Here is a 24,781-nt window from a genome sequence, read left to right as displayed (position 1 = left end):
GAGTCAGTAGGCAGGGAAGCCAGAACACCAGGGTTCAAATCCTACCCAGCTATCCACAGGCCACAGGCAAGTTACTTAAAGTAGACTCTCTGTGTTCTCAGTATCCTCGTGTGACAAAGAGAAACGGTAATTACAGTGTATTCCTCGTGCTTAGTTGCTTCAGTCAGGTCAAACTCTTTGCGACCCCGTGGACTGTAGCCCACCAGGCTCCTCTGTCAACGGGATTTCCCAGGCAAGGATACTGGAGTGGGTTGTCTTCTCCAGGGGCTCTTCCCAACCCAGGGATCGAACCCGCATCTCCTGTCTGTTGCACTGCAGGCGGGCTCTTTACCACTGAGTCACTGGAGAAGCCCCACCGTGCTGGATGTGGAGGCAAACAATGAAAGTGACTTACTCTGAGATATTCGAGACTTGAGGCTACACCCATGCAATGGCGCCTCCCATCTTGAAATATCTTCATTCTTCCAGAGCTGCTCCATGTTCTCAAGGGAGAACGATGGGCAAGTGATCAGAGGGCACTGACAAACTTTCGAGAGTCTCCCCAGGGGCCTTTCGCTGAAGCAGCAGGCAGTGACTGCTGTCTTACATTTGGTCTCCTGCGAATGACTTTACATTGTACGCAGAACTGAAGGCACAGGAAACCTGAAAACGCTGCTGTTGAAACTCAGGAACAAGACCAAGTTCTCAGCTCAAATTCTAAAAGAGAATGGAGAGTTACCCAGAAAGCAGTTTCTATGCCGATGTGCAGCTGAGCCAAGAGCAGGGGGTGTCCATTCATATGTGGCTATAGATCCGTGATAAAAGATTCCTTCTTTAAAGAAACCTGATTATTATTTTCCTAAATAGTATTATCTACCATGCTCCTTTTCATTGGAACATTTATATACAATGAGGATCTGATGCAAAAATCAGATGACAGCTCAATTTATCATGGATGGCGACATGAGCCTAAAAGGGCGGTGAGACCCAAGAAAGCTGCCGGAGTGGCCTACGGGCCAGCATGACTCTGCAACCATCCTGAACAGCAGACGCCACAGTGTCCAGCGGGCGCCCTGACATGTAATTATATAGTCAGGTCCTGAAGCTATCATCTTGGCCCTGAGGCTGTTCATATAACCCAGGCAAAGTTTTTCTCACAAAGAAAGGCGATTTCCCAGAGGCAATTTCACTTCAGACATGAGTGATAGTAAATCATAAATACCCGCTGGGCTATACTGCAATTCCACTCTGATTCAGGGTTCTTGCTTGAAACCTCAATTCTAGGCACTCCACAGTGAGGGGGTACACAGTGAACTCAAATGTGTAAGTTCTCAATACATATCCCCACTTACTGGTGCACTCTAAGTGTTCAGAAAGTGCCAGTTGCCATCATCATCATTATTAAGAATTAACTTATCCTTCAAGGCTATCACTATATACATATCTTAAAGAGAGTTCTATACATATTCATGTTCCCTATGAATAAACTACAACATAATTGAAAGTAATAAAATTGATAAGTAATAAAATATCCTACTCCCTGCAGGAACACACAGCAACAGTAGGGTTGGTATTTAAAACCTCACAGATCCAATTACCTATAGTTTTAATTTAGTTTAAATTTTAACCTTAGTGAAAGACAAATATGTACCTCACTGGAAGATAACTAAGACAGACCTGTGAGTTATTTAACTGATATTTTATTTAAGAATATTGCTAGAGATCTGAACCTTACAATTCTATAACTGAGTCTACAACATACTGTAGAAACATAATTTGTAAAAATGTGATAGGAAAAATCAAATAGGTAAGAGACAGAATTTGAGGAAACGAAGTATAATTTTGGGTATAGGTGAGAAATCCTTTTGATATTCCTTTTTGTTGGTTGCTTGGTTGGTATCACTGCTCTTTGGACTTTGCTTCAACGCTATTCGATAGGCCTGTCGATCTTGGTAGGCTTGATGACATTGGATGTAGTTCTTTCTATTGGACTCTAAAAACTCCAGGCTGCTGCTCTCCTTGGAGACCCGTACCTGATCTCCCAGCTCTGCTGTACTAAAATGTCAGGTGGCACCAGGAAAGACTCTGGGATAAACCGCCTGAAACTGTCCATCCTCTCACAAGGCAGAGGTAGGACAGCAAACAATACATAAAGAACAGCGCTTCTGCTCGAGAGGACACCAGACTGACATGGGAACGGGGGCAGAGCACCGCCACCATCACAAGCACAGCTTCAAGCTCAGCGCCCTCTAGACTTCTGACCATCCCAGTGTGCTGACACCCTCAAGGAGCAGTGCACCAAGACCCAGCTATCCTTCCATATGCGCCTTTTTTTTCAAGCAGCAAGCCACCTGTCCATTATGTTGATAATATATTGTGAGAATTCCCAAGGAAAGTATGTTCGGAAACACGTCTTAAGAACATGAGATATAATAACCAAAGAATTCCAAGTTTTAACTTCAAATGACATAATTCTGTGTTTAAACAAATACTTTTCTACTGAAGGATCAGGAATTTCAAAAGGTTGCAAAATACTAACTAGTTTAGTTACTCTTTCAAATACTGCATATTTTTTTCTTTAGTGTAATAAAATAAGCATTTAATAAGAATCACCCATTTCTTATGGAGCCTAAGAATTCTTCTGGTTCATTTTAAGCCAAATCTTTTACATTCAGGATTTTCTGGTTTAGCTGGAAGTATCTTTCATAGACCCGAACACACATTTCAACTGAATGTTCTGAAATGTGTACATGTGGGAGGAACTCTGCTTATGAGATCCTTCTTCAATTGTTCAGACACTTAAATCATCGTTTCCAAAGCAAATTCTCCAAAATTGAATAAAATGCAGAACTAGAAGTATAACTGAGTCTCCGAAAAGGAGCTCCAATCCTTTGCCAAAACAGACCTCGAATTCTTAATCCCTTGTCCAAAAAAATTGGACCAAGGATTGACATTTTCCACCAAGCAAGCCACATAACCACAAATGTTTCTCATTTACTCTACTCCTGGGACATACAGCTAAAATAAAAAATTTCCTGAATACCCCAAATTTCAGATGCAATTTGGAATGCAAGTGATTCATGTTTTGCAGGAAACATTATGATCATCTCTTACCAACTCAGTGTTTCTGGAATGCAATCCTTGGGAGATTACCCCAACAAATCAGAAGGCTGAATCACTGTCAGCCATGTGACCCAAATATTAAGCTCTCTGCCCTAGCTCAGGGTGATTCTGAACCCTAAGCAATCTGCTTCTCCAGCTACTGTTCCCGTAAGAAAGTCTGTCACCTCAAGGGAGCTAGCAAAGTTCCACCCTGTGCTCGTAGCAAGAAACATGGTAACAGCGCGCTCAGCCCCCTCCTAGGAAAGGAGGAAACAGCGTCAAAAGGAGCCAAAGGCACCGGCAGCACTTCTGACCGCGACTCTCACACCGAAGCCTAACAGTCGCAGACACTAATTCAAGTGTGAAACCGCACAGAGCCTCTAGCTAGTTTATGAGTCCTACTCTAACCCCACTCCCACTTCACCCCCATTATTAAGTCAAATAATAATTTCTCGGTGTATCAAGGTTGCAAAAATAATCTTTTATAGATTCCTATTTTCTTGCAAGGAAAGAAACACAGCTGAAATAGAGGAAGAAAAGTACTGCACTGAACATACCAAGTGAACATAAACGCTGTCTTAGAAATCATGGTGACTAAGAAGGAGAGAAGTGTAGGTAGCTGCAATATGATAAAAGAGAGAGAGAAAAAAAAAAAAAGAAAAGGGCATAGAGTAGCAAACGTGGGGAGTAGCAACAAGACATGGAGACAAATACTTACTGACAGCACTCCATTACCCAAAGGACTCACTACAAGCCAAGTGTACAGTTAAGGGAACTCTTAGAGACAACCTGAGGGGTTCTGGGGGCAAAGCTCAGAGCTGAGCATATAACACTGAAGGTTTGGGCAAACGGAGAGAGCTACTGAGTCTAAAGAAATAACAGACGATAGGGAGAAGTGCCCAAAAAGGAATTTAAGAAAAGCTTAAAATCACTACTTAAGCATAAAAAGAAAAGAATCAAGTTTAAACAGAATAATATTCTCTAAAATATAACAATGAATTTGCCTAAATTAGATTTCATGGGTATACAGACAATTTTTATATTGCTAACATTGACAGAGAAACAAACTGAGCCCTTTCCAAACAGGTAAAGGAGTACATCAAGGCTGTATATTGTCACCCTGCTTATTTAACTTCTATGCAGAATACATCATGAGAAGCACTGGGCTGCCAGAAGCACAAGCTGGAACCAAGATTGCCGGGAGAAATATCAATAACCTCAGATATGCAGATGACACCACCCTTATGACAGTAAGTGAAGAACTAAAGAGCCTCGATGAAAGTGAAAGAGGAGAGTGAAAAAGCTGGCTTAAAGCTCAACATTAAAAAGACTAAGATCATGGCATCCGGTCCCATCATTTCATAGCAAATAGATGGGGAAACAGTGGAAACAGAGAGAGCCTTTACTTTTTTGGGCTCCAAAATCACTGCTGATGGTGACTGCAGTCATGAAATTAAAAGACACTTACTCCTTGGAAGGAAAGTTATGACCAACGTAGACAGCATATTAAAAAGCAGAGACATTCCTTTGCAACAAAGGTCCGTCTAGTCAAGGCTATGGTTTTTCCAGTGGTCATGTAAGAATGTGAGAGATGTGAAGAAAGCCGAGCGCCGAAGAATTGATGCTTTTGAACTGTGGTGTTGAAGAAGACTCTTGAGAGTCCCTTGGACAGCAAGGAGATCCAACCAGTTCATCCTAAAGGAGATCAGTCCTGGGTGTTCATTGGAAGGACTGATGTTGAAGCTGAAACTCCAATACTTTGGCTCACTGATGCGAAGAGCTGACTCGTTGGAAAAGACCCTGATGCTGGGAAAGATTGAAGGCATAAGGAGAAGGGGATGACAGAGGATGAATGACTGGATGGCATCACTGACTGAATGGACATGGGTTTGGGTGGACTCTGGGAGTTGGTGATGGACAGGGAGGCCTGGCGTGCTGTGGTCACAAAGAGGTCACAAAGAGTCGGACATGACTGAACTGAACTGAAACTGAGCCCATAAATTACAATTAGGATATACCTGAAGATCCTGTGAGATTACTATGCCTCAGAAAACCATGAAAAAATATAAAATACTTGAAAATAATTAATGTCTACACATTTTTTAAAAGAGATCAATACATATCATGAACAATGTAAAAAGTGGCTTGAATATAGCTGGCTGCCGGAGAGCCTATGTTCCAAACCCTTTGGTAAGTCATCACTAACTTGCCGGTACAAAAAGAACAGTAATCACACTGGTTATCCACTACCTATTTGTACTGAAAAAAACAGGCTAGCTAATAACTTAAGGAAATGAAATATTCTAAACGACTGTTTTCCAGTTACTTGGAAACCTAATTATGTACATTTTCCCTTGCATTTTTCCTCTTGCCATTGTTGGTTTTAGACTAGGATTGAGTGAATCAGCCTAACCCTGACGTTAAGCTATCGAGAGTTTGTCGTGAGTAAATGGCATGACGTGCGTGAAGCCTCTAGAGCAGTGCACGTGGGCACACTGGAGGAGCTGAGGGCTCCCTCACTCTGCCCCCTCCCCCCTGCTCCTGCTAACCTTCACCCTGCTTTCACTTCTTTAGTTTGGGGTCCAGGAGCCGAGCTTTCACATGTGGTCTGTCAACTCCCAAACACAATGTAAAGCTTCTTTGATTCTCTTAACGATCTGTCCAATGAACTTTAATTACAGTTCAGTTCAGTCATTCACTCATGTGCGACCCCAGGCCTCCCTATCCGTCACCAACTCCCGGAGCTTGCTCAAACTCATGTCCATTGAGTCAGCGATGCCATCCAACCATCTTATCCTCTGTCGTCCCCTTCTCCTCCTGCCTTCAGTCTTTCCCAGCATCAGAGTCTTTTCAAATGAGTCATCTCTCCACATCAGGGCGTGAAAGTATTGGGAGTTTTAGCTTCAGAATGAGTCCTTCCAATGAATATTCAGGACTGATCTTTACAATGGACTGGTTGGATCTCCTTGCTGTCCAAGGGACTCTCAAGAGTCTTCTCCAACACCACAGTTCAAAAGCATCAATTCTTTGGCGCTCAGCTTTCTTTACAGTCCAACTCTCACATCCATACATGACTACTGGAAAAACCATAGCTTTGTCTAGACAGACCTTTGCCGGCAATGTCTCTGCTTTTGAATATGCTGTCTAGATCGGTCATAGCTTTTCTTCCAGGGAGTAAGCATCTTTTAATTTCATGGCTGCAGTCACCATCTGCAGTGATTTTGAAGCCCAAGAAAACAAAATCTGTTACCATTTCCTGAGTCCTTCTAAAAACTTCTTGTCTTGACTCTTTTTCTCTTTCCCTTACTTTCTACTGAGGGATCAATGGCGTTTAAGTCACAGTTAGTATCAGAGCCTGATGCTATGTATAACACTATCCTAAAATACAGGGTACAGAATTCAATAAAACATTGTTCCCACCTAGGAGAGTTAATTATCTATGTCAGCTTGACTGGGCCACCGGGTACCCAGATAGCTATTCAGACATTATTTTGTTTCTGTGAGGATGTTTTTGTGTGAGATTAACGTTTTAACACATGAATTTGAGTAAAGTAGACTACCCTCTTGGAGAAGGCAATGGCACCCCACTCCAGTACTCTTGCCTAGAAAATCCCATGGGCAGAGAAGCCTGGTAGGCTGCAGTCCATGGGGTCACGAAGAGTCAGACACGACTGAGTGACTTCACTTTCACTTTTCACTGTCACGCATTGGAGAAGGAAATGGCAACCCACTCCAGTGTTGTTGCCTGGAGAATCCCAGGGACGGGGGAGCCTGGTGGGCTGATGTCTATGGGGTCACACGGAGTCAGATACGACTGAAGTGACTTAGCAGCAGCAGCAGACTACCCTCTACAATGTAGGTGGGCCTCATCCAATCAGCTGAAGTCCTGAAAAGAACAAAAGGGTCTCCCTTCCCCCAGCAAGTAAAAGAGAATTCTTTTTTCAATTTTGGCCCCAACCCATGGCATGTGGAACTTCAGTTCCCTGACCAGGAATCACAGCTGTGGCCCCTGCACTGGAAGGGCGAGTCTTAGCCCCTGGAGCACAGGGGAAGCTCCAAGAGAGCCCTTTCGCCTAATGGCTTTTAAGCTGGAAAATGCACTCTTGAGGCCTGACGGACTTTCAAGTGGGACACTGGCTCTTGCTGACCCTACAGCAGCTTTCATGCCGTCAAGCTCTTTTTGAAACAGAACACCTGCTCTTCACTGCACTACACACTCCGTGGCCTCTGGACCTGAGGCGGGACACTGGCTCTGAAGAGACTGAGCTTGCCAGCCTCCATAGCTACATAAGCCAATCTCTTAAAATAAGTCTCTTTCTCAGTCTCTGTCTCTTTCTAGATGGATGGATGGAGAGATAGGTATGTGCTAAGTCACTCAGCGTGTCTGACTCCTTGACCCCGTGGACCGTAGCCCACAGGCTCCTCCGTCCACGGGATCCTCCAGGCAAGCATACTGGAGTGGGTTGCCATGCCCTCCTCCAGGGGATCTTCCCGACCCAGGAATTGAACGCGCGTCTCTTCTGTGTCCTGCACTGGCAGGTGGGTTCTTTGCATCACAGACATAGAAATATAGATCCTACTGGCCCTGTTTCTCTGAAAACCCTGAGGAATACAACACCCTCAGGAAGCTCAGAGTACAGCCACAGGGAGACACACCCAAATAAACTTTCTCCATGAAGCCTTTCCCAAACAATAACATAGAACACTGTGCCATGAGCCAAATAAGCCATCAAACAGGAAAATTATCAATAAACATTCACTGAATGAATTAAAAGTACTTGAAAGCAGAATCTGCCAAGGATAATATCAGACCATGTAACTCATCCCCTCAAGAATTCTCATAAAGTCAGTGATCTGGTGTCAATTTACAGCTGGGCTTGCCCTTTCCTGCATATGCTGACTAGATGAGACTTCTCTGCTTTTATGAGTTAGTTACTGTTATTCGAAGCAGGTCATTTGGAAATAAATTTAAAACAGGGAGAACAGTTATAAATTAGTTCATTCCCCTCAATGTACAGAGTACAAATAAGAAGCAAATAAGCTCACTTGGATGGCAGCCAGGTTCTTCTGCTCCTGAGATGGTGCCTCATGAACAAAGCGAAGCCAGTTGGAGTGTCGCGGGTTGGTAGCATCCAAAATGTACAGGACTTCTCCCTTACTCCCCCGAACCTGAAATGTAAGAGTGCCCGAATTTACACTTGAAGTTAGTATTAGCCGCACTAAACAGATTAGTCAAACTAAAAATAACACGGTATTTTTTCATAAGTATCACCTTTCAATTAACAGGTGTTGAATAGATGCCGGATTAACATCCATCCCTTAAACATACATACAAACAGAGCCTGCGCTTTCATTTGCCAGATCTAGATGACTCACAAATGCAATCAATTCTCAAAAACATCCTATGTTGATAGCTCTTTTCTGGTCAAAATTATTTATTTGTAGGTACAGTTTAATACATGTGTCGCAAATGCAGTTGTTTAGGGGATAACCATAGGTGCAACACGTCCTATTTTCCACACAAGAGGGCAGTGCGGCTTGGTTCCTCAAGTGGCAGGGGTAGAGCTGGAACAATCATCTCAGTCTCTCTCTGCACCTGCTTACTGAATCATTTCCATATGTGGACAATCTGCTAATCTAACCAGTGGAACTGGACATCCACTGGGCTACAATTCACATTTTAACTAGTGGGTAAATAAAAAAGTTCAATTCTGTCGTTTCATGGCCTGCTGAAGTCTTGCTGAGCGGACAGGTGGCTCTGTTTCATGCCATAAGCCCTGCTGTTCAGATCTACTCAACTCTCAATCGAGGGAGGGAGGGCTGTAACTGCCACAGGACCCAGGACCCCACTGGACACTCTTGAATCCAAGTTGCTTTGAATCTAGCTTCTTACAACTGCTGCACTGTAAAGCTACAGCCACTTGCTCAGTTTAATAAAACATACACCAATCTTTACCCAATGCTCATTTTGAGTTTGTATTCAAATGGAATCAAGGGAAGGAGGAGGGAAGGAATGAGTGATTAGCACTCCGTATCTCCAACACAGAGTAACAAAAAATACTAATATGAAGACTATATCTTCACTGACTCAGGGTGGGGAGAAACAAACTCCAGATTTCTAAAATTTTATAAAGTAAAGAAGAGGGTCACAAACAGTTGGACATGACTGAAGTGACTGAGCACATACATACCACGGTGCCAGATACTGCTAATGCCCTGGGAATTTTTCAGTGACCAAAACAGACAGACAAAGCCTGACCCCACAACACTTAGGAGCAAACGAGCACAGACTAGAGCTTCAGTCACAGGAGGAGGACATGGGGTAAGGGGAGAAGGGCTCTTCAGGATGGAGCGGTCAGGCAGAGGTGTGCTGACAAGGTGACCAGAAAAGCGTTCTAAGTGAAGACAGGGCACAGGCCAGGTGAGAGCTCAGGAAGACCGTTTCCAAGCCAGGGGGAACAGCCAGGAAAGGACACGTAGAAAGGCCCTGAGCTGGAAGCAAATTAAGAACAGCAAGAAGGCCATGAGGCTAGGACAGAAGGAGCAATGGAAAAAGCGGTGGGTGCTGAGGTCAGACAGACTGACACAGGCCAGATCACAGGCACTGACTGGAGACAAGAAAGTTACCCCCAGAGGGTAGGTTACCCAAAAGCTGCTGCGTAAAAATACCTGCTGCACGCTCTACACAGACCAGTATTTCAAGATTCTAACACATATTTTCTGGGGAAAAAATACAGTTAGCCTTCTCCTTGTATTTCATATATGCCATGTTTCTCAAACAATTCTTATTTTCTTAAGGGTCCAAAGATCCTCAATAATCATTTAAAAATCTCTGTAATAAACAGCAGACCCTCAAAAGGCAGGGATTTAATTTTCAATACTGAAACTGCTCAAAGAATTTAACACTATAAATACCTCTTCCTTGTGTCTTATATGTTTAGGCGTGAAGCTATGGGGATTTCTCACTAAATAACAACCTCATTCGGAGATCTGCATTGGGGGGCCCTGAAAATCGCCCTGCCCGCATGCTCACACATCAGTTCAGAATCCTGACACCCACTGGGTAAAGCCGAAAGTGTCCAGCCACACTGCCGGCGCAGACAGAAGTGACACAGCAACACTTCCTCAAGAGGACACCAGGCCACATTTCTTCAAGCAGAGTAAAAGAAGTAACTCTAAACATCTGAGTATAAATTCTCCTTTCCAGGCTCCGCCATAGCTACAGTAACAAAACTGTTTATATGACAAACAGCTAAATTAAGCAAAACAGGTAGCAATGCCACTAGATACTAAAAAAAGAAAAATTTTCTCAGAAGTGAAATCCAAAATCTACAACTGTCTCCTGAAATCCACGCAACCCAGCTAATTCTACATCAGGAAACACCAGCATGACTGCCAGGGCATATTGCATTTGAGAGGCTACCACTACTTACAGAAACGGTTAATGATCCTTCTTAGTCATACATTTGTTACTCAGTATTAAGTATGGCACGGCAATACTTTGGCCACCTGATGCAGAGAGCCAACTCACTGGAAAGACCCTAATGTTGGGAAAGACTGCAGGCAGGAGGAGAAGAGGGCAACAGAGGATGAAATGGTTGGATGGCATCATGGACTCAGTGGACATGAGTTTCAGCAAATTCCAGGAGATAGTGAAGGACAGGGAAGCCTAGCGTGCTATAGTCCATGGGGTCACAAAGAGTTGGACCCAACTGAGCAACTCAACAACAAATTAAGCACAATATATATCAGATGAGTTTGACATTTGAAATTCATTCTTCAAAGATGTGTAACATAACAAAGATTTCTCTGTGACTTACTATAATAAGCCCATTTTACGAAGGGCATTGCTTGTTCCTTATTTTTTCAGCTTTTCCCCAGATCCTCTGGCTCCAGCTATGTTGAATGACTCAGTAACTCATTTCCAGTCCATTAGATGTATGCACTTTCTAATAGGTTATCTATTATCCTCTCACATCATATTTCAGCTTAAGAGACATGTACAATTTAATGTCTTCGTAAATTATTACAACATTGTCACTTTCAATAATCTAAATCTATATATTATTGCTTATAATCTCCTAACAACACTATAATGACAGACTATAGTGGCCTACACATTTACATTTGACATAACTTTTTTGCTCATTAACAGAGCTGCTGCTCATTTATTTTACTCTAAACATCTTTATCCAAATGACGCTTAAGTTCCTACCGTGTAGTCTTTACAGGCCACCTGCTTTCTCTGGTTTTCTAGTGGCTGGTCCTTTCCTCATTTCCTCCATCCCAGTCTCCAACATTTGACTGAAGCTGTTGGATTATTGCTTACATGACTTTTACCTTCCTACCCTAACCCCAGCATTCTCCTCACTGAAATATCTAAGAGAGACATCCAAGGATAATCCAATCCATCGTTCCTCTTTCCAAAGAAATCAAATTAAAAAAAAAAGAAACTCCAGACAGATGGCTATTATTAAAGGCTCCATTTATCTATTTTGATACTGAACCCTGAGTAATATAAATTGAACCTTTTTAAAGACTAACGAATAAAGAAGACTCAAATTCTTCTTAGTATCACATTCCAGCATCTGACCTTTGCAGTGAGTGTGTATTGCTTTTCCTTTCAAAACTAGTCCTCCCAATACCATCTTATTCTATTTGAATTTTCATGGAAATGAAGCGTGTCGGTTAATGTCCTATTGAGGACTGTCTTCTGAATACCAGGGTCTATAAAGAAATCAGAGGACGAAATAGTGGGATGGCATCACCAACTCAATGGACATGAGTTTAAGCAAGTTCTGGGAGATGGTGAGGGACAGGGAAGCCTGGTATGCTGCAGTCCATGAGGTGGCAAAGAGTGGGACACAACTAAGCAACTGAACAACAACAATAAAGAAGTTAAATTTTCATCTTGCAATAAAAATCATCTCAATTCTAAATTCTGATTTGTACAGGCTTCCTAAGCCAGCTACATAAAAATAAGTTAGCTAAATGGAAAGGGAAAAAATCTTTCATGTGAAAATGAAAACCTTCCTCCCTTTAATCAAGTCATTCATATCTCTAGGACTGTCACTATACATTAAAAGCAAATTATCATTGCGCAGGAACTTGGCAGGTTCTTGTCTCTGTCAAATGCTTCTGACATCACTTCTCAAGGTCCAAGACACTGTGCTGGACGTGTCTTTATTTCCAGATTAAAGATTAATGGCATTCATATAAAAGGAATGAAGTTAAAGCATGAACGAACTCTGAAAACATTATGCTAAGTGAAAGAATCTAGTCTTGAAAGACCATATATTATATGATTCAGTGATACAAAATGCCCAGAATAGGGAGTAAATTAGTGGTTGCCTAGGTCTGTGGGGACAAAGAGGTAAAAGGGTCATAGCTAAAGAGTATAGGGGATTCTTGAGACTGATGAAAACATTCTAAAATTGATTATAATGATTGTGAAACTCTGTATATATACTAAAAACCAATTTGAACAGTAAAAAAAATATATATATATATATATATTACAGTTTACCTTTCCATCCAGCAAAGGACAGAAGAAACCACAAAAAGATTCAGCTCAACAACAACAAAAAATCCCTAACATGTAAATGAAAGAAAAAATTGGAAATATATATAAACAATTTTTCTCTCCTTCAATTTAAATATTCTCTCTGTTAAACTGGGTCAACTATAAACAGAGAAGCTTATTTATTTTTTGGATGGTTCATGTTCATAGTAGAAGGGTCTACAACGTTACTCTATTATTTTCCTTCAATTATTTTGAATGCCTGAGAAATTTTTCACTTAGTACATACAAGGCATCAGCCTCCCCAGGGCAAAGCTAATCAGCCAGATTTGTCCCTAGACATGATAAAATGTAACCAACAGAATTTTACTTAACAGCAGCATGGTAAAATTTAATGACAGTGAAATATAATTAGTTCCAAAAATATAACAAGAATTTCCTTAATCAGAAGTCACAATATGTTATATGATTTATTAAAGAAAATATATTTTCCTTTCTGTTTTTCAATAAGACTTTTCAAAGAAAGTAATAATTTTAAAGAAGTAAGATTTAGAGCATGGATGTCTTTAGAGGATAAACTGTCATCATGTTTTTGTATTTAAATTACAGGCATTGTTTCAGCAATTGTTTTTAAATGAAGTAAGGCCAGATGCCCTGCTTTCAGTATTTAATTACCCAGACTTCAGGATATCTTTAGGAACACAAACAACTAAGTGTGTTCAATCAATTCTGACAGCACACTGTTGTCAGATTTAAACTAAAGAGAGACACACTTTCCAGGAATCAGCAAAGATCATCCCTAGGAAACTGTAATGATTTATAGTTTCTAAGTGAAAGGTATGGTTTTTTCCTGTTGATTTTTCAAAGACTTCAGTCTCAAATTCTTCCTAGCTTTGGTGCTTTTAAATACACATGCACAATCACTGTAGCATACCCAGCTTTATCTCCCCCCGAAACTATCCCACAGTCCTGATTCACAGAAACCCATCCTCAGATGGGAAAGCACATGGAGAGAAAACACAGGCCTTGACAGGCCTTCAGTAAAGGCCTTCACTGAGCACCATCTAGAATATAATACACCCAAGAGTAAATGACTTAAAAGGGCCGATGAACAAAGTCAAGTCTCTTTTTCATTAGCAATAATTACTTCCCTAAATATTTCAAGCTGGCATTCTAGAGTGATAAAAATGCTGGACTGGAAATCAAAAAGCCAGATGTGATCCAAACTTGACTGTGAGTCAAGGGAGACGCATTTCCTCCAGCTGAATTAAGCCATGGTCTCCTGACCTCTGAAATGGGGAATGACAGTCCCTGTGCTGACCCGGCTGTGGGGGCATCAAAGGACTAAGATGCATGACTGGCAGAGAGCCCGCCTACCAATGCAGGAGGCATGACACGGATTAGATCCCTGCGTCTGGAGGATCCCCTGCATCTTCAGGAGGGCACAGCAACCCACTCCAGTATTCTTGTCTGGAGAACCCCATGGACAGAGAAGCCTGGCTGGCTACGATCCAGAAAGTTCCAACAGTCAGGCGTGACTGAAGAGACTTAGCATGGCATGGCACACTGAGGAAAGCGAGGCTCACAGCAACTAACACGTTCTCAGAGACGACGCTGCTTCCAACAGCGGAGCAGGCCACACATGTACCATCTTCCTGCCGTGTCAGCTTGTTCAAGAACATACATGAAGGAAACCCTAAGAATATCATCAAACCCAAACACATACAAGCCGCCTCTGCTTGAACGCCTGAAGTGAGAGCAGGCGCCGCCACCAGGCGGTAGCTAACCCAGGTGTAGGTCGGCTCAGCTGACCTTCTCCCTTGAGTCAGATTCCAGCGTGCTGCCCTCCCTTCAGTAGCTTTAATTTCTCTCCCAACTATAGCCCTTCCAATTTCTGAAGGCAGCAGTGTGTGTCTCCTTCTCCATCCTTTCTCTCCTTGTCTAAGGTGATAAATGTTCCTCCACTATCCTGGCTGCCCTCTCACAGATGCACACTGATTTGTCAAAACTCTCTTCACACAGTACAGCATTCAGCACACACAGGACTCCCGTGATGTGGGCACTATTGCTCAGTAGCTCACCTGGTAAAGAATCCAATTCCCCTGCAATGCAGGAGATCCCAGTTCGATCCTTGGGTTGGGAAGATCCCCTGGAGAAGGGAAAGGCTACCCACTCCAGTATTCTGGCCTGGAAAATTCCATGGACAGAGGCACCTGGCAGGCTACAGTCCATGGGGTTCCAAAGAGTCAGACACAACTGAGCGATTTTCACATTTACTTTTCTACTGATGCAATTTAAAAATCACAGAAGCTGTTTTGATTGCCAAGTCTTACATTTAGCTGAGGCTGCCTTTATAATCACCTAATCTATATCAAGAAAGCTCACCTGATACTGTCAAAGATGTGAAGGCAAGTTTTAACTGAGGAACTCAGTCAGGTTTATATACGTAAGCAAACCCTGCGCTTGGGCACCTGACCACTCAGAGATGGAAATCTTTTATCTGGTCATATCTCAATAAATATTTTATTCACTAAAAGCTCAGCTAATGTGTCTTCTTTTTTAAAACTGTCATTGCCTTCATTTCCTTTAAAAGTTAGAAAATATTTTTTAAGAGGTAATGGGAGACTTAACTTCAAAAGCATTCCATACCTTGTCTTTCAAAGCACTTGTAAAATAGGACTAATCTTTTTAAAGAAGAAATAACTAACATGACAATGTGAAAGACACCGTGAAAAGCACATCGTCATTTTCACAGTAAATTCATGAGAGAGCCTTAGCAGTGTAACCACTGTCCCTCCCTTCCGACAGTTTTACAAACATATTCAGGCGGTCAGACTTCAGTGATGTTTTGGATAGACAAGTTTTTTACTGCATAAAAAAACATTTAGCTGACATTAGCTTATGACAACCACAGCTTTAGGGGTTTTCTATAAAAAGCATGCAAAGGTTAGTACATGAATGCTGGCATCCATTCTGACTGCTTAGTGGCCGTCTGGTTTACTTCTTGATTTGGTCAACATCCTAAGGCAGGTGACTTCTCCGTAAGTAAAGTGTTATTTCACTAAGGAATTAGAAAACCATATTAATAAACTTAGCATGTCATTTCTCAATTTGGTATAATCCATCAAATCCATCATATATGATTCACAAAACTTTAAATGTAGTTAACATTTTATGAGCCTATAGCATTGTCAGAATTTTAATACAGATTTGAGACTTATACAGACAAAAGCCTTGAAGTTAGCTTCTGGAGAATCCTCCCTATGGTATACTAAAAGGTACACAAAATATGCCAAGTATAAGAAAATTTTAATAGCAAAATTCTAATTAACAGACACAAAAGCATTTCAAATGGTTCTTTGTATAAAAAACAATGATAATCTCCAAGATCCTAAGATCACACTCTTGATGCTGTTTTTAGAAGATGATGCCTTGTATCTGAAAATTTCTGGGCAAGGTTAGTAGACACACTGAATAACAAAGAGCTCTGTGCAGTCCACAGGGAGAAAAAAATGAGAAAAAAAAAAGATCCAGGTTTCCTTTGATTCTAATTTGAGTTAGTTCCTAACCCAATTTGCACTGGTAGTCACTGTTTCTGTATTTTTCCTAAATACACAGTTTTTCTACAGCTATTAATATTGAAGCTACCCGGCCTATTTAAATTAACTGTACTTTACATTCACATCTTCAAAATGTATGCAACTCAATAAAGAAACAAATAAATTATCTAGTATGAGAATACACCGAAATAATAAAATATTTCCCAATCACTAACGTTCATCATTTCCTTTCTTAAAATCATCCAACGATCACAGTTCTGTGCTGAATATTTCTAAAAAGGTAACAGTTATCAGTAAACAACATTTACTGAACAACATCTATTGTGCAGTTCTTTACTGGTTATTTTAAAGTGTGCCGTGAGAAGCTACAAATGAAATTCTAGAATACTGTTTCTTTATCCAACATCCTCAGTATTAATAAGGACACAGAAAACACAATTTTTAAAAGAAATAACAAAGCAAAGTCTGATTATCATAAGGTAGATATACACACAAACTTCATTCATTTCAAAAATAGTACACACAGGTGTAAAAGAAAGAAACTGCTGAGATCCTGAGGAGGGACCAAAGTAAAAATAAAATGTTAGCAAAGAGTATGTTATAAAAAGCTTCCAACAGACAAGGTTTGCAAACAGAGTAAACCTAGCAGGCCCAGGACTAGCATGTTTACAAAGGGCCTGCTTCTAAGTAAGACTGGCCCTTGCCTGGCATGTGGGAACTTGGAGTTCTCAGGATGTCCCCCGTCAACAGTTAATGAATAAGGCTGGTTCACTCTTCCTAGACAGTATAAACACCATGGTTTATGCTGAAAACCTGCTTTTCTTCTGGGAATCTGGAATCGTGGTACATGCTAGGCAGAAGGTGGCTACAAGCCCCAAATAAAAATCCTGGGTACTAAATTTCTAGCGTGCTTCCTCGTACAGAAACACCACATGTGCGTGCTCCTCCTTCATCACCGGGAAAAGAGGGAGCTCCGTGTGACCTCTCAGGGGAAGGCGGGAGCGTGGTGGAATCGACGCTTGGGTTCCTGCAGATTCTGCCTGTGCCTTCTTCCCTCGTGAGCCAGCTGTGTACATCACTGAAGAAAATCTTCCCCATGAGTACAACTACAAGCTGAGTCTCATGAGTCCCTTGAGGGAATCTCAGAATGCGGGGGTGATCCTGAGATTCCCCAACACGTAAGATAAGGTTAGTTCCAGTTGCTGAATGGACAGCATACAAACCTGTCAACAGGAGAGGTAGAAAATCATCTAGAGATCAACGGAGTTTTATCATATTTATATGTAACTTATACAAATTAAACTACAACCATTCAATGAAAGGAAAAAATAAGTAAGAAAAATCAAAGAAAGAAAATAAATTTAGACAGTAGGGACCATTTCTTTTCACGGCCCATAATGGCAATGATATAAGATCATTGCCTTACAAACTAGTTCTAAGTCCAGTATAGCCTGTGACTCTACACCAGAGAACATTATCACAATAAAAGAATAGTAGAGTCCTCTCGCCTGGAGAATCCCACGGACAAAGGAGCCTGGTGGGCTGCAGTCCTTGGGGTCGCTAGGAGTCAGACACGACTGAGCGACTTCACTTTCACTTTTCACTTTCATGCACTGGAGAAGGAAATGGTAACCCACTCCAGTGTTCTTGCCTGGAGAATCTCAGGGACGAGGGAGCCTGGTGGGCTGCCATCTATGGGGTTACACAGAGTTGGACACGACTGAAGCGACTTAGCAGCAGCACCAGCAGAGCATTTTAGTCATTTTGTGAGGAGGAGGCAAGATGAATGATACTAGTAAATTAGGTTGGGAAGACAGTAAAGAATGATGGGACTCAAATTTGGTAGGTCAAACAGATCACTTTCTAACACCGCACACAAAAATAAACTCAAAATGGATTAAAGATCTAAATGTAAGACCAGAAACTATAAAACTCCTAGAGGAGAACATAGGCAAAACACTCTCAGACATAAATCACAGCAGGATCCTCTATGATCCACCTCCCAGAATTCTGGAAATAAAAGCAAAAATAAACAAATGGGATCTAATTAAAATTAAAAGCTTCTGCACAACAAAGGAAAATACAAGCAAGGTGAAAAGACAGCCTTCTGAATGGGAGAAAATAATAGCAAATGAAGCAACTGACAAACAACTAATCTCAAAAATATACAAGCAACTTATGCAGCTCAATTCCAGAAAAATAAAAGACCCAATCAAAAAATGGGCCAAAGAACTAAATAGACATTTCTCCAAAGAAGACATACGGATGGCTAACAAACACATGAAAAGATGCTCAACATCACTCATTATTAGAGAAATGCAAATCAAAACCACAATGAGGTACCACTTCACACCAGTCAGAATGGCTGCGATCCAAAAATCTGCAAGCAATAAATGCTGGAGAGGGTGTGGAAAAAAGGGAACCCTCCTACACTGTTGGTGGGAATGCAAACTAGTACAGCCACTATGGAGAACAGTGCTGGAGATTCCTTAAAAAATTGCAAATAGAACTACCTTATGACCCAGCAATCCCACTGCTGGGCATACACACCGAGGAAACCAGAATTGAAAGAGACACGTGTACCCCAATGTTCATTGCAGCACTGTTTATAATAGCCAGGACATGGAAACAACCTAGATGTCCATCAGCAGATGAATGGATAAGAAAGCTGTGGTACATATACACAATGGAGTATTACTCAGCTATTAAAAAGAATTCATTTGAATCAGTTCTGATGAGATGGATGAAACTGGAGCCGATCATACAGAGTGAAGTAAGCCAGAAAGAAAAACACCAATACAGTATACTAACACATATATATGGAATTTAGGAAGATGGCAATGACGACCCTGTATGCAAGACAGGAAAAAAGACACAGCTGTGTATAACCGACTTTTGGACTCAGAGGGAGAGGGAGAGGGTGGGATGATTTGGGAGAATGGCATTCTAACATGTATACTATCATGTAAGAATTGAATCGCCAGTCTATGTCTGACGCAGGATACAGCATGCTTGGGGCTGGTGCATGGGGATGACCCAGAGAGATGTTATGGGGAGGGAGGTGGAAGGGGGGTTTCATGTTTGGGAACGCATGTAAGAATTAAAGATTTTAAAATTTTAAAAATAAAAAACTAAAAAAAAAAAAAAAAACACAGTAAAATCAGAGAAATAATAGGAAATAAGTGGGAAAAGTGTCCATTAGGAAGCTTTGTGCTTCATCAAAAAGAAACTTCAAACATAACCACAAATCAGGATCCACCTCAGCAGGGATCAGCTTCTCAGTAACAATACACATGAAGAAAGAGGGAGAAGTAGAAACTATGATCTAGGAAAGATGAAGGAAAATGGATGATGGGAGGCACCCCACAACTTTAATATGCAGGATGGACTGTGTATAGAGGAAAAATTTTATGAAAGGAAAAACAATTAAACAGGCTATTACAATGACCTAGATGTGAAGTAAATAAGGCTCTGGAAAGAGGTAATGGCTATAAAAATGAAAACGATGGGTAACTGCAAAATAAACAGCTGGACGGAATCTGTTTATGGAACTGATTTAAGATACAAGCCAAGGAAAAAGCGGCAATACTCCAAAACTGCAAGCTCCAGAGATCAGTCTCATTGATACTAACAGGAGATTGAAAAGGTAATAACTATTTGAAAGGGAATAATAAACAGGAAGAGATTAGTCTGACTCTCCACTTGGGGATTTTCATGTATATAAAGAGGACTTTAAAAGAAATGTTCTTTTGAAATAAGAAAACAGAGTTAAGGAGAGGATCGAAGATAAGGGTGGGAAGCTTATGTCTTAAGAGTTAGAACCTAATACCTGAAAAATAGAGTACAGAAGGAGAAAATAAGACAGCCCAGTCCTCTAAAAGGTTTGAATCCAACAGACAAAACTAGACAGGCATATTTAATGTAGTTATAGGAAGGAATACAAACATAAAATTTAAATAATGTTTATGTCATATGCAAGCAAAGAAGACAGCAGAAAATTCTTCTCAAATCCTCCTACACATCTAGCCCATCAGGTGGGTTTGCCAAGGATTCCTAACTCTCTATAGCTCTCACGATACAGCAGAAAAATGTTGAAGTATGACCCTCAGAGAAGGCCCTTGAGCGCCACCAGACAGTATTCACAAGGAATTACAAATTACCCTCCAAATTACAGAATGTTCGTAAAAAGAAGCACTCTCCAAGGAGCAGATCTCTCCTTGCTCCTAAAAGATTTAGGTTCCTCATTCAAAATTTCCAGCTCTTTCCAAAATACACAAGCAGCTCATGCAATTCAATACCAGAAAAACCACCAACCTAATCCGAAAGTGGGGAGAAGATGTAAACAGACATTTCTCCAAAAAAGACATGCAGATGGCTAATAAGGTCTCAATGCTGCTCGTTGAGAGAAATGCACATCAAAACTATAATGAGATCACCTCACACTGGTCAGAACGGCCATCATCAAGAAATTTACAAACAGAAAATTCCAGAGAGGGTATGGAGAAAAGGGAACCCTCTTTCACTGTTGGTGGGAATGTAAATTAATGTGGCCACTATGGAAGACAGTATGGAGATTCCTTTAAAAACTAGCAATAAAACTACCATGTTCTGTGCTGTGCTCAGTCGTGTCCAACTCTTTGTAACCCCGTGGACCACAGCCCTCCAGGCTCCTCTGTCCGTGGGATTCTCCAGGCAAGAATACTGGAGTGGGTTGCCGTTTCCTACTCCAGGGGATCTTCCCAACTCAGGGATCGAACCTGCATCTCTTGCATTCCCTGTAATGGCTGGTGGATCCTTTAACCAGTGTGCCACCTGGGTTTTCAGTAAAACTGCCCTATGACCCAATAAGCCCACTACTAGGCATATACCCTGAGAAAGTCATAACTGAGAAAGACACGTATGTCCCAATGTTCACTGCAGCACTATTTACTATAGCTAGGACATGGAAGCAACCTAGATGTCATCAACAGATGAATGGATACAGAAGACGTGGTACAGATATATATAACTGAGTATTACTTGGCCATAAAAAGGAATGCATTTGAGTCAGTGCTAATGAGGTGGATGAACACAAAGCCTATCATACAGAGTGAAGTAAACAAGAGAAAAAGAAATATCATATATTAATACATCTGGAATCTAGAAAGATGGTACTGATGAACCTATCTGCAGGGCACCAATGGAGACGCAGACACAGAGAACAGGCTTATGGACACGGGCGGAGGAGGAGAGGGTGGGGCAGATGGAGAGAGCAGTATGGAAGCAGACACACCAGCACACCTAAGGTACTCAGCCAGCAGGGCTCTGCTGTAGACTCGGCAATCAAACCAGCTCTGGGACAGCCTAGAGGGGCGGCACTGGGTGAGAGGTGGGCGGGAGGTGGAAGGGGGGCGCACATATGTATACCTAAGGCTGATTCAGGTTGATGGCTGGCAGAAACCAACACTCTGTTGTAAAGCAATTATCCTTCAATTAAATATAAATAAAAATTTAATTATGTACTTTAAAAATATATATAAACAAACAAAAACTTTCCAGCTGAAGTCCTTATGTCCCATCCCCTGAATGTGAAGAGCAGGATAGCCTCAGAAGGCGCCCCAGCACCCATGTTACACATGCTCTTACTGTAGCTCATTCTCTAGAATCCTGCCAAAAGGCTCAAGTTGCCAGGAAGCAGGATCCCTGGGACAGGGGCATCACCCTGATGCAGACCACATGTCTGGCATCAATAATGCTCTGGCAGCCAAAGGCCTGGCAAGGAATGCCATTCAAACCTGGGACACAAATCCTGCAGCAGAGGATGTTTTCTGATAAAGAAAGCTGGGGATTTTCCCCTGATCTGATTTCTTTGTAGCCGGACATGAATGTCTGGGCCTAGGGAGCTGACAGAAATGAGAACTCCCCTGGGTAAGAGCACATCAGAAAAAGAATCTTGGGCGTTCCAAGGGATCCATCGGGAATGTGACCCCTTTCAGAGACCTCGAGCTTACTGGGCTGTTTCTGTGGGCTCCGACTCCCCCACTCAGGACACTGAGTCCTCACTTTCAAATTGCCATGCCTTTGAGAACAGCACGCGGTCTGCTTGAGAAGACGACGGGAGGACACTGAGATGATTCAGTCCTTGCTGTTGCTAAGTCCTACGTGGTTCAGTGGTAAAGATTCCGCCTGCCAAAGCAGGAGACACAGGAGACCGAGGTTCAATCCCTGGGCTGGGAGGATTCCCCTGGAGAAGGAAATGGTGACCCACTCCAGGATTCTTGCCAGAAAAGTCCACATACAGAGGAGCCTGGCGGGCTACAGTCCACGGGGTCACAAAGAGTCAGAAGGAACTGAGCACACACATTGCTAAATCAGCCCTAATGTCAATCCCATTCCACTCTGGTAACACAGAATCCTACAATTTCATTTTTGATTTGTTTTTCCATGGGACAATCTGATACCTCATGCCCAACCTATTCCCCAAGTGACTGGGATCCTATCCAGCTTGCTTTATACTCAGTACAGTCACTCTGGTCATTGGATTCCTTTCCCTCAACCCCAACCTTTTCAAATAAGGCACAGTCATGCACTGTTAAAACTCATCCCAAGTCAGACGAAGGACAGGGCTGGTCCCTGCCAGCTGGTGCTCCTTGGTCCTCTACAGGCCAAGAGTCCCACTCTTCTGAGATGGGTAATCCAGATGGCGGATTACAGTTCCTGGCCTAGCAAGAGAGAGACTCCTCAGAGACCGATCTTCTACATTCTTCTCTACCTTGGGCCTCAAATCCCAAACCTGAACCTGCTTCTGGGTCAGATGCTCTGCCTTTTCCTGACCAAGAGCACAGGATCTGACCCTCCGTCCCCTCCTCTCAATCAGAGCACCCTAAACTACTCTTGTTCAGGTGTCAAGAAAAGCTCTTAGATTTGGGGCATGTTTTGACCATGATCTACTAACTGAACATAAAGAAAATTTTCCAACTGAGTCTTTTTCCACATTGACTCAAAAACCTTCAAATCCATCCTCCTCACTGTCCTCAGAGTTCTCTCTGTAATCCGCCCATCTCCCCATGCTAATCCCTACCTAGAAGCTGCCCATTTTCTGCCAGAAGCCCAAACTCCTTGGCATGACATGCTGGCGTGCCTTGTCTCAGCTCAGCTTGCTCTATCTCCCACGGCACTACGTCCAGGCGCACACCTGCGCATACCTAGCCTGGATCACCTCAGAACACCACGTCCACAGCCTGCAACGTGGGGAAGCACTCACACGTCCACCCAAGTGTGAAGGCAGAGGAGCTCGCATGAGTCAGGCTCCATAACGACAGAAGGCTCTCATCTGGGTGCCATGCCACTCTTACTGAACACATGTTTTTGATTAAGTCAAATTCATTATATGGAAACTGAAATATGAAAGGAAATGATACTGCTTTAAGTAACAATAACAGAAATACAACAGCTAACCACAGAGTGATTATTATGTGTTAGGCACTTTGCTGAGCACCTTTATAGATGTCATATAATTTACTCCTCAAAACAATCTTATGAATTAGGTATTACATAGTAACTACATTTAACAGATAAGGAAACTGAGGCACAAGAGAGTATCACGTTTCACAGCTAGTTGAGTACTAGTGTGCATGTGTGCTAAGTCTCTTCAGCCTTGTCCGACTCTATGCAACCCCATGGACTGTAGCCCACCAGGCTCCTCTGTCCCTGGGATTCTCCAGGCAAGAACCCTGGAGTGGGGTGCCATGCCCTCCTCCAGGAGACCTTCCCGACTCAGGGATCAAACCTGGGCCTCTTACGTCTCCTGCACTGGCAGGCAGATTCTTTACCACTAGCACCACCTGGGAAGCCCACCCCTGGGAAGTTAAGTACTAGAGATGGAGTTTCAACCAAGAGAATCTGTTCCTGTACCCACCACATCACACCACCTCGATACACTTACCACCTGGGTCACCAGCTGCAGACTGATGAGCAGAATTCTAAGAGTAACTCCTCAGGACTCTCACCCTGTAGAAGGCCTTCCTATATGAGTGTAAGCGAAACCTTGAGTATGACAAGCTATCACTATGATTATGTCGTATTGCAAATGGAAGATTAATCCTGGGGGGCCTAATCTAATCACAAGAGATGTTCAAAAGCAGAATTTTCTCTGGTCAATAGCAGAAAAAAAGTCAGAAACCCAGAAAACATGAGAAGAATTTGACAAGAGGGAATTCTCCACAGCTGAGATGGACAAGCATCAAGGCCATCTGAGAGCAACCTCCAAAGAGATCCAGGGACTAAAAGCAATCCCAGCAACAGAGTAGAGAAATCAGTCTTATAATCTCAGGGTACTGAATCCAATCAACAACCTCAAGACCTTGAAGCAAACTGATTCTCAAAGCCGCCAGATTAAGATCACCCAGCCCTGCCAACACCTTGATATGGCCTTGAAGACCATTACACAGAGAATTCGCATAGATTTCTCACCATTAAAACTGTACGATTAGAAAAAGGGGTGGGGATGTTGCTTAAAGCCACTAAGTTTAAAGTGATTCGTTAAAGGCAAAAGCAGAAAACTAATAATCTTCTCCTGGTACCAAAATCTGCATTAGTTTTCTATCACTGAACAATTACCACAAACAGCTTAAGACTATAC

At 42.2% G+C, this 24,781-nt stretch overlaps 1 protein-coding gene across 5 annotated transcripts in view; it reads right to left on the bottom strand.

Moving 5' to 3' along the window:
- PRDM5 (PR/SET domain 5) overlaps window positions 1-24,781 on the bottom strand; it is a 258,616-nt gene that overhangs the window by 174,536 nt on the left and 59,299 nt on the right. For all 5 annotated transcript variants that reach the window (XM_018049168.1, XM_018049170.1, XM_018049169.1 and 2 more), the window contains one exon: window positions 8,128-8,250. In XM_018049168.1, coding sequence (XP_017904657.1) covers window positions 8,128-8,250 — 123 coding nt within the window. The remainder of the gene's footprint in view (window positions 1-8,127; window positions 8,251-24,781) is intronic.

Source organism: Capra hircus, chromosome 6 (genome assembly GCF_001704415.2).
Source record: "Capra hircus breed San Clemente chromosome 6, ASM170441v1, whole genome shotgun sequence".
Lineage (NCBI taxonomy): Eukaryota > Metazoa > Chordata > Mammalia > Artiodactyla > Bovidae > Capra > Capra hircus.
Note: the sequence above shows the minus strand (reverse complement) of the source record. Positions and strands in the feature narration are given on the sequence as shown.